General features: G+C 37.3%; 1 protein-coding gene across 1 annotated transcript; it reads right to left on the minus strand.

Annotated features, from left to right (window-relative positions):
* Positions 1-417: 417 nt before the first annotated feature.
* LOC113335140 (cadmium/zinc-transporting ATPase HMA2-like) lies at positions 418-4,929 on the minus strand. The gene is made up of 11 exons (XM_026581272.1): positions 4,481-4,929; positions 4,305-4,347; positions 3,281-3,472; positions 2,932-3,189; positions 2,751-2,848; positions 2,416-2,671; positions 2,150-2,319; positions 1,760-2,100; positions 1,432-1,634; positions 1,136-1,329; positions 418-1,056 (listed from the first exon to the last, which is right to left on the minus strand). Exons 2-11 carry the CDS (start codon positions 4,315-4,317, stop codon positions 523-525), a joined length of 2,259 nt encoding a protein of 752 aa, XP_026437057.1. The 5' UTR covers positions 4,318-4,347; positions 4,481-4,929; the 3' UTR covers positions 418-522.
* Positions 4,930-13,983: the final 9,054 nt, after the last annotated feature.

Raw genomic sequence — 13,983 nt, forward strand, 5'->3', positions numbered from 1 at the left:
TCTATTCATATTGACTAATTTGATTTCTAGGGTTTTGCCAATGGATAAATTTACTCATTGGTGATTTTTAGGGTTTTGTCAATGGATAAATTTACTCATTGGTAATTCACAGTAGCATAAAGAGGAAGAGGAAAAGGAACAAAGAAGAAGAAAAAAAGACCGAAACATAATTTTATAAACTATGAGTTTGGGAGAAATTTTCTCTGTTTTTTTCTGAGCGTGAAACTCACAGTGGAAAAAATCTTAAAAATGGATTTGTCTATAATTTTCACAAAAAAAAAAAGGTTTGGCGTTCTTAGCCCGCCATGGGAGAACTTGCATGTAGTACCCAAAAATCTAGGTTTTATTTTGAAATGAAACTGCTAAACTAAAGTCCATAGATATTTTGAAAGCCAACTATCAGGGAAGATCTGTCTATTGATGAATGGAGATTGGTTGTAAAACTGAAAAGGTTCTTCGACATGATTTTAAATTTAAATAACTGAATTCCTGAAAATAATAAAAAAATAAAAATACAATGCTTTATCTTCCAGTTGGGTTTTCTTGATGAGCTTCTGAGCAGCATGAACCTTCCCTGCCATGACAATGACCATGTGTGTGATCTTCCCGACTATCTATTGTATGGGTGCCAGGCGTTCCCCGCAACAGTAACATGCTAATGAATATCACAAACAAACATGTTCCTACGTCAGCGAGAACTGCGGCCCATAAACGAGGGTAACCAGCCACTGCTAATGCAAGCACAGCGCACTTGGTAACAATGGACAAACCCACATTTACAATTATTGTTATTCTAGTCCGTCTAGCAAGTCGAATAGCTAGAGGTATTTTTCCAATGTCGTTCGACATTAGTGTTAGGTGGCTCGTCTCTGCAGCCAAAGCAGAACCTCCAATTCCCATCGCGATACCAATATCAGCAGTTGCTGATGCAGGTGCATCGTTTACCCCGTCACCAATCATCGCTGTTGGCCCTTGTTGTTTAAGCTCTTTTATGACGTTGACCTTCTCTTCTGGAAGAAGATCTGCGTAGATGTAATCTAAAGCCTGCTCCCCTAGCTGATCAACCAAAAGAGACCATTTCAGTTCCAAAGAAAACTTTTTTAAGTACACATACATGCTAGAAGCTCTAAAATACCTGATCTTGGACCCTCATTGCGGCAGAATAACCATCTCCTGTAAGCATTGCAGTTTTAAGTCCCAAATCCTTCAACTGCTGGATCGCTTCTGCAACTCCAGTTCGACATGTATCAGCCACACTGAATGTGCCTATCTGAATGTCCTCTAAGAAAACATATCCAATTGTTTCTCCATCTCTTTCAAGATCTGAAACTGCAATTTATTTATCCAAACAGACTTATTAGAATCTTAAATTCTCATTTAAAAAGAAAAGTGAAAAAGATTTACGGATGCAAGTATAAGTGATTAAATTACCAATTTCACATCCTACTCTAGTAGCCATTCTCTTGTTTCCAATATAAATTTTTTTCCCATCAATTTCTCCAGAAATGCCTTCGCCAGGAAAATTTTGATATTCTGTCACGTTTTCGGGTTGAGGTTGGATGGAGTTTGAAGACCCGAAATCCACCAGTGCAGCAGACATTGGATGACTAGACTTGCTTTCAATGCTTGCAACCCTACCAAAACTCAAAAGAAAATTTCAATATTAGAATGGGATCCATTTTAAATTCAAAGTGCTGGATACAAACAAGACAGAAATCCAAGTATTAAATTGTTGAAGTATCAAGAAGTTTGTTATTACCAGTATATTAAATTGTCCAGGCTAACGTCTTGGGAGACTGATTGGAAGCCTGTCATGGAAAATGCTCCTCTAGTTAATGTTCCTGTTTTATCTAAGGCAAGGACCTTGACTTTAGCCAAAATCTCCAGGCAGTCACCTCCCTTGATTATTAGGCCACCATCTGTTGCTGCCTTGCTCAGCGTACAAAATGTTGCAACAGGAGTTGAAAGTATAAGCGCACATGGACAGGCAGCGACAAGCACAACCAATGCAAGGTGAAACCAGTGCTTGAAGTTGTGTACCTTCAGGGCTGCCGGAATTATTGTTAAGAGGATTGAAAGCAGTATCACCCCTGCAAAAAAATAAATAAATTACATATTAAATAGCTTCCGGAGCTCGAGTCATATTTTACAATATAATGGCATACAAGGGAAAATAATGAGCTGGGGTGTAATATCTAGCAACATTGTCGATGATAAGTTGCGTTTTCGATTGGGTGTTTTGTGCCTCTTCTACAAGCTTAGACATTTTAGCCACTGCACAATCATCAGCTAATGCTGTTGTTTTTACACTTATATAACCTGTAACAAAAATTGAATCTCAGCTTAACATTTATCAAAATATGACGACAGAAAACAATCGTTAAAACAAATAAGAAAGTGGGATCATGTGATTACCGTTAAGGTTAATTGTTCCGGCTAATACTTTGGAATCCATTTCTTTGGTTACTGGAAATGGTTCTCCTGTTAAAGATTTTTCATCCACTTCACATCTCCCTTCAACAACTATTCCATCAATTGGAATAATTTCTCCCTCTTTTACAGCAAGAATAGTGTTAAGTTCAACGTTTTTGGAATCCACAATGTCTCCATTCTCGGCTAAAACTGCTTTCTGTGGAGCCAAGCTCAGCAAAGTGGACACTGCGGCAGCAGCCTATATATGTTGAAATTTGAAGGAAAATTAACTTTGCTACCCCTATATCTCTCGAAATAGAACTAAATTGAGTGAGTACCTTGTAACTGGCTATAGATTCGAGCCACTCCGCAATGGTGAATAGAAAGACTATCGAACCTGCTTCCATGAAGTCTTGGATTGCCGCTGTTCCCACAACTGCCACAAAAAAGATTAATGAAAGAAAAAAGTAATAAAAATTGAAAACTGAAAGTTTTTGGCTTAGGGTTCTGCATGATTACCTGCAATTAGCATAAGACTGTGGATGTCTATGGTCATATTTCTCGCCAAACGGTAGGATCTGGCCACAATAGGTGATAGCCCAAAGATTGCTGCTGCTAGAGATAACCATTTTAATGGTTCATAGATATATTGAAACAATGACACTATAAATAATAAACCACATCCAATGGTGTACCACTTAGGCCATCTAATTCCCTTCTTTTCTTCCCCATAGACTCGAACATTAGCCTCTAGCCCTGCCTGATTCAGTGCAATAACTGCAATCCAAGAGTAATATAAGTGAGGAGGGACAAAAGTGGTGGCGAGAAAGAAAAAAAAAAAAAAAAAAAATTTAAGAGCTTTTCTTACCAATTTGGTTTTTTGTAGTTATGAGGTCATCGTGAAACACAATGACGGTCTTCGTAGTAACATTGACCAGAATCTTTTCTACCCCATTCATGGGGTTTAGTATCCTTTCTACTAGTGGCACTTCTGAGGTGCAACATAATCCCAAAACATCGAAGTAACTTTTCGTCATACTTATTGTTACTTGAAGAATGACTGTAGGAGAAGAAAGACGGTAATTATGGCTAGATATTGAAACAGAGAGTTTGAAGAGAAGATAACAAGAAATGCTGTGAAAGAGTGATATGTGTCTATTTAAATATGTATATGCGAAGAATCAAGAAATTGGAAATACAAGAATAGTTAAGAAATCACTTTATTTATTTATTTTTCTTTCTTTTTATTTATCTTTATAGTGGAATGCATAAAGTGGTGATCAACGATATGAAAATATATGGATGAAATGATAAAGAGAGTGAAAAGAATGTGCACAAATGAATAACTACACCACACCAGCATCTTCTTGTCTATTTGTTGAGGTGTAAGTAAGTAAGTCAAAAATAAGTAGAACCAAAAATAAGGAGCTAATCATAACACCATTATCTTGAAGTGAAATAGATTTACCTGACAGAGTGCCACATAATGAGCTAATTAAAACCCTGGACTTTATTTATTTTGTTTTTCAACTCAGTATGTCTAAAATTTTTGTTTTCATTTATGTACCTACTAGTGGATTACCTGTGCCATCATCTTTGTTGGCGGTCTAGTCCTGGTGATGGTGGCAGAGGAGGTACCGGCTTTAGCGCTCGAGATGCTGATAGGAAAGCTAGGCATTGACCTGTTACTAAAATGACTAACCTAACAAAAACAGTATGACATTGTAAATTTCTACTGTGTGTGTTCTTTTTTTCCTAAGCCATGACATAAAATGTTCCGCTAAATTGTTCAACTATGACAAATGTAAATAAAAATGTTTATCTTGAGTTGTTTATCAAAGCAGGCTGCTGTACAAAAAATGACATGCCAAACGAAAACAAAGAGTACACACAATTGGCAAGCATCTTCTCCTTTGAACTGCCTACTTTTTGAACCTGCACATATAAATGATAAAATTGGGCAAGTTCTTTTCAACTGTAAGTGAGCATCCCTTTCAATAATTTCAAAAATGGAATTGGGAAAACCGAATTCAGAAGTTTGAATTCGAAATTGAAGAAACATATGTACCTGAACTGAACGGTGGTGCTGGTATTGTTGGTGGATCTGGTTATGGTGGTTCTGATGGTGTTCCTCTGTAAAGCAATCGATGTGGAAGTAATTCAATTATTTCACCCAATTTAGAATTTAGGGCTACAGGATATTTGATGATTAAATATTCGATCAAATCAAAACCATAAACTCTAAATACGAAATTGAGTACAAAACATTCGAAATCTATCCACATCGATGAAGATAAAAAAAAAGTGATTTCAATGGAGAAGAAAGAAAGAAAAATAATGAGAAGAGATAAAAGATTTCGACGGAGAAGGGGAGGCGGTGGTGCTGATAGGGATTTCGGTGGTGATGATGGCGGTGTTACTGCTGGCGCGGATGGAGGTGTTTGTGTTCGTGGTACTGATTCTGGTGATGGCGGTGGTGTTTGCTGCTGCTGCTGCTGCTGCTATAATGAGGAGATAGAAAACGTCGAAGGGAAGATGAAAAAATGGAGAAGAGAGGAGAAGAGCTTTGCATCAAAAAAAAAAAAAACAAAAAAAGAGGAGAAGAGTGTGTATTACGGACTTACCCCTTTCTTTTATGAAATTTACAACAGAAATCGAAGAAGAGATGAACACACGGAGGCACAATCGCGTAATTTATCTATTTTGCTCTCTGAAAACGCCGAGGTCTAATTCCGTCGTTTCTGGTATCAACGAATTTATTTATTTTTCGGTACACCAAACAACACCATGGTCGCTTACACCCTGTTTGGATGCAGGAGTAGAAGTCAGAAGTCCAGATTTTTTGTCTCATAAAAAATCGATTGTTCTGCTTCTAAAAGTCATCCTGAATTCTACACCCAAATTGACTTCTTGTGTTTTGGCTTCTAGAAGTCAAAAAATTATTTCTGGATTTGTATCCAAACGCAATATTATATTATAGACAAGAACCTTTCTAAAGAGAAAATAGCTGCTTAACAACGACAAACCTGGTGCACTTTTGCTCATCATAAGCATTAATTATTATTATTTTTTCTTTTATTTTGCAAGTAACATTTCATTGGAAAGACTAAGAGGAGATCAAGGTCTCAATTACATCCGCAGAGCTATCTAATATCTAGAAAGTGTTGGAAAATCAGGGTAATAGAGGATGAAAACAAAGAACGAAAAGAATCTTGTATCGCTGGAGCTTCAAGGCCTTGCGATTCTTTTCAGCAATTATTTCGACCCTTCTAATAAATAGCAAGTACAATCGGTCAGCGAATTAATGCTGTCAGGATACAATGAAGACCTAACAACGTTGTTGGATACTCCCTTGACCCAACCAAGAATATAATGTAATTGATTTTGAAGATGCTTAGAGAGAAAGAGTTTTTGATGATTGTAATGGGAAGAATCCTTCGCTATTTATAGAGGGTTTCATGTCGTTTGGAGATATCGTTTCATCTTCAAAGGACACTATCAAAGGTCGTCATCCATTAATGGGAAGAGACACAATGGCGGCAAACAAAATTGATATCAAAGATTCATACGATTAAGCGGAAGCGGGTATCGGTTCATACCTTGAACTTGAGATCCGATTAGAAAGAACAAGGAACATCAACAACAACAACAACGATTTAACACGACGATCAGCAGGTACTACAATCACGAAGGATGAGCACAAACTTGATTCACAGGCTAAGAACTTGAAACCTTTATCTCCTGATGGTAACTCTCTTTAGTGTTAGAGTTACCACTTTTCTTTTGGTAAAACTTAGGTGTGATATTGGTGGGAATCACGTAACCTCTACGCACATATTTAGAGATGCTTATATAGGGTCCAAACCCTAAAGGTATATGGAACCCTATCGAACTTGCCACATACATATGGGCGACCATATTCGGGTCCAACCCAAATATATAACATCTCCCACTCGCACATAGTATGTGTGCATTGTACCAGAAGAAACAAAAGTTCATATTAGTAAATAGCCCGTGCGGCCGTCGAGGTACCTGCATTTTTGGGGGCTCCATACTAGCAGCTCAATATGAGTCATCATAGAGACATCAACCCTAAAAAAAATGTTTGTATCTCGTAGTATCCTAGGTCCATCAAAATCTCATTGCTCTAGACTACTTTGATCCCTCTTAGAGCTAGTCTAACCCTCATGCTCGCTTATTGTAAATACATTGACACTTGTGTTGTAACTCCAGCGAGGCAACTCAAGTTTTCGAATGTGACTATAAAACATTCATGAGTTTGATGACCTTCCTCTCGCCCTATTGTCATGAAGTTTCAGAATCAACTGCTTTCCCATATATGTACCTTTTAAGCCGGATCATCCATGGCCATAAGACACATACTAAAGTAGCAATCATCGAATCTTTACTTAATAACAAAGTCAAAACTCATAAGGTTACTTGTGTATAATCTAATTATCATAGGACTCACATGGTGAGAAAAGCAGGGAACCATTTTCACACCTCCGTAGTGGTCGCAAGCACGCATAATATGAAAATGCGCTAGTGGAGTTTTACTTTTCTATACAAGTATATGTCACAAAATCTTACACTCTACAAATCTTGAATTAGTCGCAACTCTTGCGCCTAATCCGAAATTTCTAACTGCTCGCTTTCAACAAGCGCCGTAAAAGAGATTTCTTATTTGGATATCCTTAAAGGTATGATGAACAGTAGGTACATTCATCATCGATCTTCACTATAGAGATCTCATCTTGGTATTGCCAAGGCGATGCATCATCTCATCTTTAATCGCTCTCCTTAGCGCCAAAAGGTGACTTCTTATGTGAGTAATCCAGTCCATACCTGGTGACATATCAATCAAGTTTTGATATAATGCATTCTCAATGCACCAATATCAGCGTGTATATCCATGCCCATAAGTAAATACTTAATCAAAACAATGATCCATTATCAAATTGTATTGATTATTAATAAAAATCCATAAAACATATACATCTACGATCATCATGTCTTAGAAAAATAAAAATAAGGAGACATCCATTACCATCTATGTAAACCTAACGCCCTAACATGAGACAAGAAAACATCTCTTGGTATATGTTTAGTAAGGGGATCAACTATCATCAATCCTGTAGGCATGTACTCCAAAACTATTTCTTTCTTCGCAAGGGAAGCTCTAATAAAGCAAAACCTCCTATCAACGTGCTTAGTCTTTCCATGGTACTTTGGGTCTTTTGCATATGGTATCATTGATGTCCTATCAATGCGAATTTTCACCACATTAGTAGCGTGAGTGACAAATTAAAAACTCTCAAAGAACCTCCTTAACCAATTATACTCTGGTACTGCAACTTGACAAGCTATAAACTTAGATTCCATTAAAGACATAGCGACAATTGACTGTTTCTTACTACTCCATGTGATGGCCCCTCCATTTAGCAAGAAAGCATACCCTGATTTGAATTTTTGCTCTCCCATTTCGCCATTCCAGTTAGCATCACAATAACCACTGAGACGTAGATTTGTACCCTTGTAGCATAGCATGAGGTCACTCGTCCATTTGAGATACCTTAGTATCCTCTTGACATCTTGCCAGTGCTCAAAACCATGATTCGACTGGTACCGACTAACTAATCCAATAGAATACACTAGTACAAAACTACCTATCGGCCACGATAATTTACCGTGTCCAAATGTCTATGGTCACGGTAATTCATTTTTGGGAAAACGGTGGCCAAAGCCTGCGAGGCCAAAAGTCATGACATTTGGACACGGTATATTTCCGTGGCTATTTCGTGAAATCCACCGTGACTAGCACTTCAATAGTCACAGATTTTTATTGCACACCGTGGCGAATTTTCTTATTAGGTCACGAACTGGTGTATACACCGTGACCAAACTCGTTTACTGGACACGAATTTTTATATTATACCGTGACCAATTTGTGTATTGGTCTCGAATTTCATTTATCCGACGTATCCAAACCATCAAACATACACGTAAGAAGATATTGGGCATAATTTCAAGCCTCAAAACATCTTTAATTTATGCCTTGAAAAAACATAAAATAAGCAACACAGTAACAAAATCTGAATGAAATTACCACTCATTAAATCTGATAATATCGTGCAAAACAGTTTACATCTATCTTGATATATGGATTCTACTAGTTGTGGACATATCAATATAACCAGTAATTATGAAAACAAGAAAACGCGCCCACATAAAAGAGTACCAACGGAAGCCTCCAAAGAAGTTTCGAAAGGCAGTGACACTTCCATCTCATACCTACTTCATGTCTTGTTTACTGATCATATGCCTCTGCAGGCTCATACTGCAAGAGCTCCTCCAAACCCTGCCACTAGGATGTAGTTTGACTGTAAATGCATAGAAAAATGAACAAAGTGTATTCGTCAAATTACAGTAAAGATCTTACACTGCGCAAGTACCGGAGACATCCGTACACCACAAATATTAAAAATAGGCAAAGTATTAATAGAAAATTTCATGAACTTATATTGCAATTTATATACAACGTCACAAAGTAAGACTTGAAGAGTATTTCTGTGGATTTTTATATGTTCCTCCATATTTTAAGTTCCCCGACTTTCCCTTTCCAAAATGAAATTGGTAATCTTCTTGTTAACTCAATGACTTGGTGGAAAAACGTTTGAAGATGGACTTTGAAATAACAAAATATTCTGCCAGAAAATGAAGACTAGATTGCCTATCAAGTGGAAAGGTCTAGAACACAAAACAAGACTAGAGCAGAATCTCGTCATATATATCGACAAAAACAAGGAGAGAACTTGCTTTCGAAAGAAAACTTTTCTCATTATTCTTTTCTTACTGGTCATTAAGCAAAAAGTATAATAGGTTTTATTTTTGTGGTTAAAATTGTAACTTTCAAGTGCCCTTTGACTTACCTTACCTAGTTTATGCCCCACTTCCAGTACCAATTACAACTTACAAGTGCCTGCTACATCTTTGTTTATTACTGGATCATTGACAATAAGAAGCCTGATCCAAATCCCGAAACTCCTGAAATCAAAAATGAACTAAGAAAGGATGGGAGATAGACAGACGGACGTACATATAATAGGTACCCTGAGAGAGAGTATCCCTTATTTTAGCTGAAGGGCGTTTGGAGCGTGACAGGGAGATATGGTAAGAACAATTATCTTTGTTTTCCTCCAAGCTGGAGTCTGTTAACTGGCATACTAATCACAAAATGCATAACAACAAGGCTAAACAATGGAATACTCAGCAGGGTTAAATTACCAAGGCTTCCCTTAACGTAGTGGGATAAGCAGCTAGCCGAGCGGTGAGATAAATCACTAAATACATATCAGCAAGGCTTAATGAAGGAGTACTAGTCTAACATCTGAAAACTTGACAGGGTTAAATTACCAGGACTTCGTCTTCGCTTAACTAGTTGGATAAGCATAAGCAGCTATCCAAGCTGTAGAATAGTATGAAAGTTGATCCAGAACTGCACGTTCCATACATGGGATCACCTGTTAAGTTTAATTCTTTGGTTAATTAAAGTTGATCACTTTATTCCAGTGAGTATCCACAGAAAAGAAATACCCCTACTCAAAAAAATCGTATAACATGCATACAAATTTGTATCAATGTTGAAAAGTGGATGAGAGAGTAAGTGTTGTTTCTAGAGTATATGTTGATGTAAGTTGAGTTATACTTACAACTTCGACATTCATACAAAAAGCTATTAAAAATTGTTATTCGGGGAAGTTGAACTAATCATGAAAGAGAGTAATACTAATTATTGTGTACTATAGAACCACAGTAAGTCATCTATAACTAGAACATGGGGACCTGAGACCAAATTACAGATTGAACTTCAGATGGATCTTCAACATGGCCTACACTCAAAGGTAAGGAAGCATGTTGTAAATTGCTTCTTTATCTTTGGCAACAGGCACCTGTGGTTGCGCATGAAATGGTCCCGAAGAAAGTTTAGATGTATAAAGATTTACATAGTAAAAAAACAGAAAAATGATAATGATTAAATCACATACCCGTATGACTTGTATAAGCATTAGCCAGTTCTCCATTTCGTTGAGCAGACAATACCTTATCATGGTATTGAGGATCTTTGGTGCTGAGGGTGCCTAGGTCAAAGAGACCAGTTCAGAACTAAGATTTACAAGGTATAAATGGAGGAAAAAGAAGGCATACAAGTTACAAGAAAACTGTCAGAATGAAATCAGTTTTCACCTCAATAAAATGCACCCATAAGAATTGTCTTCATCAAGAAAGTCATAGTTTATCCCGCATCTATAGAAAATAACAACTTCACATATCAGATATAATATTGTCCACATTTACTGAAACACAACCAGCTACAATAAGGACAAAACTGACCGGTCATGTGAAGAACGCTAATATATATCAGATTAAAATTGGATCCTCATCCTTCCATGACTGCTAACTAAAAGCTGAGCAACACCTCCGACAGCAATAAACATCAATTTCCCATGATTGGGTATTGTACTTTCAAGTCTTCGGATTATTCAGATAATCGAATTTGTGCTAAAAGGATTAAATACATGCAATAAAGAAGAAATCGGACAACTTAAAAAATCAGCACAACATATCATACTAAAACTACAAAGATATCTAATATCTCCACTGCGGAAACAAAAATTTACCTTCAAATCAACCACATAAAACTGAACGATAACAAAATTATGTTTAATATACCCTAACCAGCTTTGATCAAGGTTAAATAGTTTACACCCACACAATAATATAATGATAATATAAAGGTACCAAATCATATTCGCAAACTGGATTTTTTTTGTCTTTCAAGAAGGGGAATTCGATTTCTTCCTTCACTAACAATGCACCATGGAATCCATTCCGATGTCTCAACTGGATTACTTGTCATTCTGATCTTTGCACCATGGAAGCCAGTTCATCTTACAAATAGGTATCAAAAAAAAAAAACCAAGGAAGATACTAGCGTACCTTTCAAATAATGAGAAAAAATATGGATCTCCGACACTCTAGCAATGTTTATTTAAGGGTACCTAATTTAAAAATTTAACTCCAATAAAAATTGGAAAAACAATTCGTCACAATTTTAGATAAGAAATTAAACCCCGAGATACAAAGAATTCCCCTATTTCACAACTGCAAATTATTAGATCAATTAACCAAAACCGAGTTCAAGAACTTAATAGTGTGCTCAGAATCTTACCAGAAAAAATCCAAGCCACTTGAACTTAATCGACATCAGTTTCGCCATAAAATTGGTTTTCCTTAAATCCATAAGATGACAACTGAAAACCCCAAACCGTTGAACGAAATACTTGTTTTTACTGCGTATTCATCTAGGTTTGATACAAAAAAAATTGAACAATGTAATAGAAAGAGATAATAACGATTGGAACTTCCGATTCAAACTCCACAGGAAACGGAAATAAAAAAGTTGAGTTGGAATGACAGAGAGAAGAAAGACGGGAATGATTTACCTAAAACATAAAGATGATGAGAGAAGATGAAGTGGAAGTCCAGTGGGATGAGCGTGGGGTTGTAGATCGTGGGAGTATAGAAGGTGGGTTGAGAGACCAAGGCAGTTTTATCCCGTTTAAAAGACGTGGACTGGTGTTTAGACACGGAACCATATTTTCCCGTGACAAACTAAACTTTCGTCTCGTTTATAGGTAGCACCGTAACTAGGTCAACCGTGACCAAAGACCATAATTATACTAGTGATAACATATGTCAGGCCGAGTACACATCATAGCATACATGATGCTCTGAATTTCGTTGGAATAGGGTACCCGCGACAAGATGTAGATCTGAGACGTAGATTTGTACCCTTGTAGCATAGCATGAGGTCACTCGTCCATTTGAGATACCTTAGTATCCTCTTGACATCTTGCCAGTGCTCAAAACCAGGATTCGACTGTAACCGACTAACTAATCCAATATCATAACATATGTCAGGCCGAGTACACATCATAGCATACATCATGCTCTGAATTGCGTTGGAATTGGGTACCCGCGACATCCTGTCTTTCTCTTCAGGGGTATTAGGGCACATCTCAAGTCTTAAGTTATGACCTTAGCAACTGGTGTGTCTATGGGCTTGCAATCTTTCATGTGAAATCGCTCAAGAACCCTTTTAATGCAAGTCTCTTGTGACATACCCAAAAGTATTTTTGAACGATCTCTAAGGATCTTTATCCCGAGAAAATATATAACTTGCTTCTCCCATGTCCTTCAACTCAAAAGTTGAGGACAACCACTGTTTTGCGGAGACAACAATTTCCATGTTACTTCCAGCTATAAGGATATCATCAACATATAAGGACATGATAAGGAAACCTTTATCAAACCGTTTAACTTACAATCACCAAGGATGAGCACAAACTTGATTCACAGGCTAAGAACTTGAAACCTTTATCTCCTGATAGTAACTCTCTTTAGGACCACTTTTCTTTTGGTAAAACTTAGGTGTGATATTGGTGGGAATCACGTAACCTCTACACACATATTAGAGATGCTTATATAGGGTTCAAACCCTAATGGTATATGGAACCCTATCGGACTTACCACATACATATGGGAGACCATATTCGGGTCCAACCCAAATATCTAACATCTCCCGCTCGCACATAGTGTGTGTGCATTGTACCAGAAGAAAGAAAAGTTCATATTAGTAAATAGCCCGTGCGACCGTCGAGGTACCTGCATTTTGGGAGCTCCGTACTAGAAGCTCAATATGTGTCAGAATAGAGACATCAACCCTTTAAGATAAATGTTTGTATCTCGTAGTATCCTAGGTCCATCAAAATATCATTGGTCTAGACTACTCTGATCCCTCGAAGATCTAGTCTAACCCTCATGCTAGCTTCTTGTAAATACATTCACACTTGTGTTGCAACTCCATCAAGGCAACTCAAGTTGTCGACTGTGAATATAAAACATCCATCAGTTTGATGACCTTCCTCTCGCCCTATTGTCATGAAGTTTCAAAATCAATTGCTTTGCCAGATATGTACCTTTTAAGCCGGATCATCCATGGCCATAAGACACATACTAAAGTACCAATCATCGAATCTTTTCTTAATAACAAAGTCAAAAGTCATAAGGTTACCTGTGTATAATCTAATTATCATAAGACTCACATGGTGAGAAAAGCAGAGAACCATTTTCACACCTCCGTAGTGCTTGCAAGCACGCATAGCATGAAAATGCGCTAGAGTGGAGTTTTACTTGTCTATACAAGTATACGTCATAAACTCTTACGCTCTACAAATCTTTGACTTAGTCGCAACTCTTGCGCCTAATCTGAAATTTCTAACTACTCGCTTTCAACAAGCGTCGTGAAAGAGATTTCTCATTTGGCTATCTTTTAAGGTATGATGAACAGTAGGTACATTCATCATCGATCTTCACTATAGAGATCTCATCTTAGTTTTTCCAAGGCGATGCATCATCTTATCTTTGCTCGCTCTCCTTAGCGCCAAAAGGTGACTGCTTATGTGAGTAAGCCCTTCCATACCTGGTGACATATCAATCAAGTTTTGACAT

This window comes from Papaver somniferum, unplaced genomic scaffold (assembly GCF_003573695.1).
Source record: "Papaver somniferum cultivar HN1 unplaced genomic scaffold, ASM357369v1 unplaced-scaffold_139, whole genome shotgun sequence".
NCBI classification, from domain to species: Eukaryota; Viridiplantae; Streptophyta; class Magnoliopsida; order Ranunculales; family Papaveraceae; genus Papaver; species Papaver somniferum.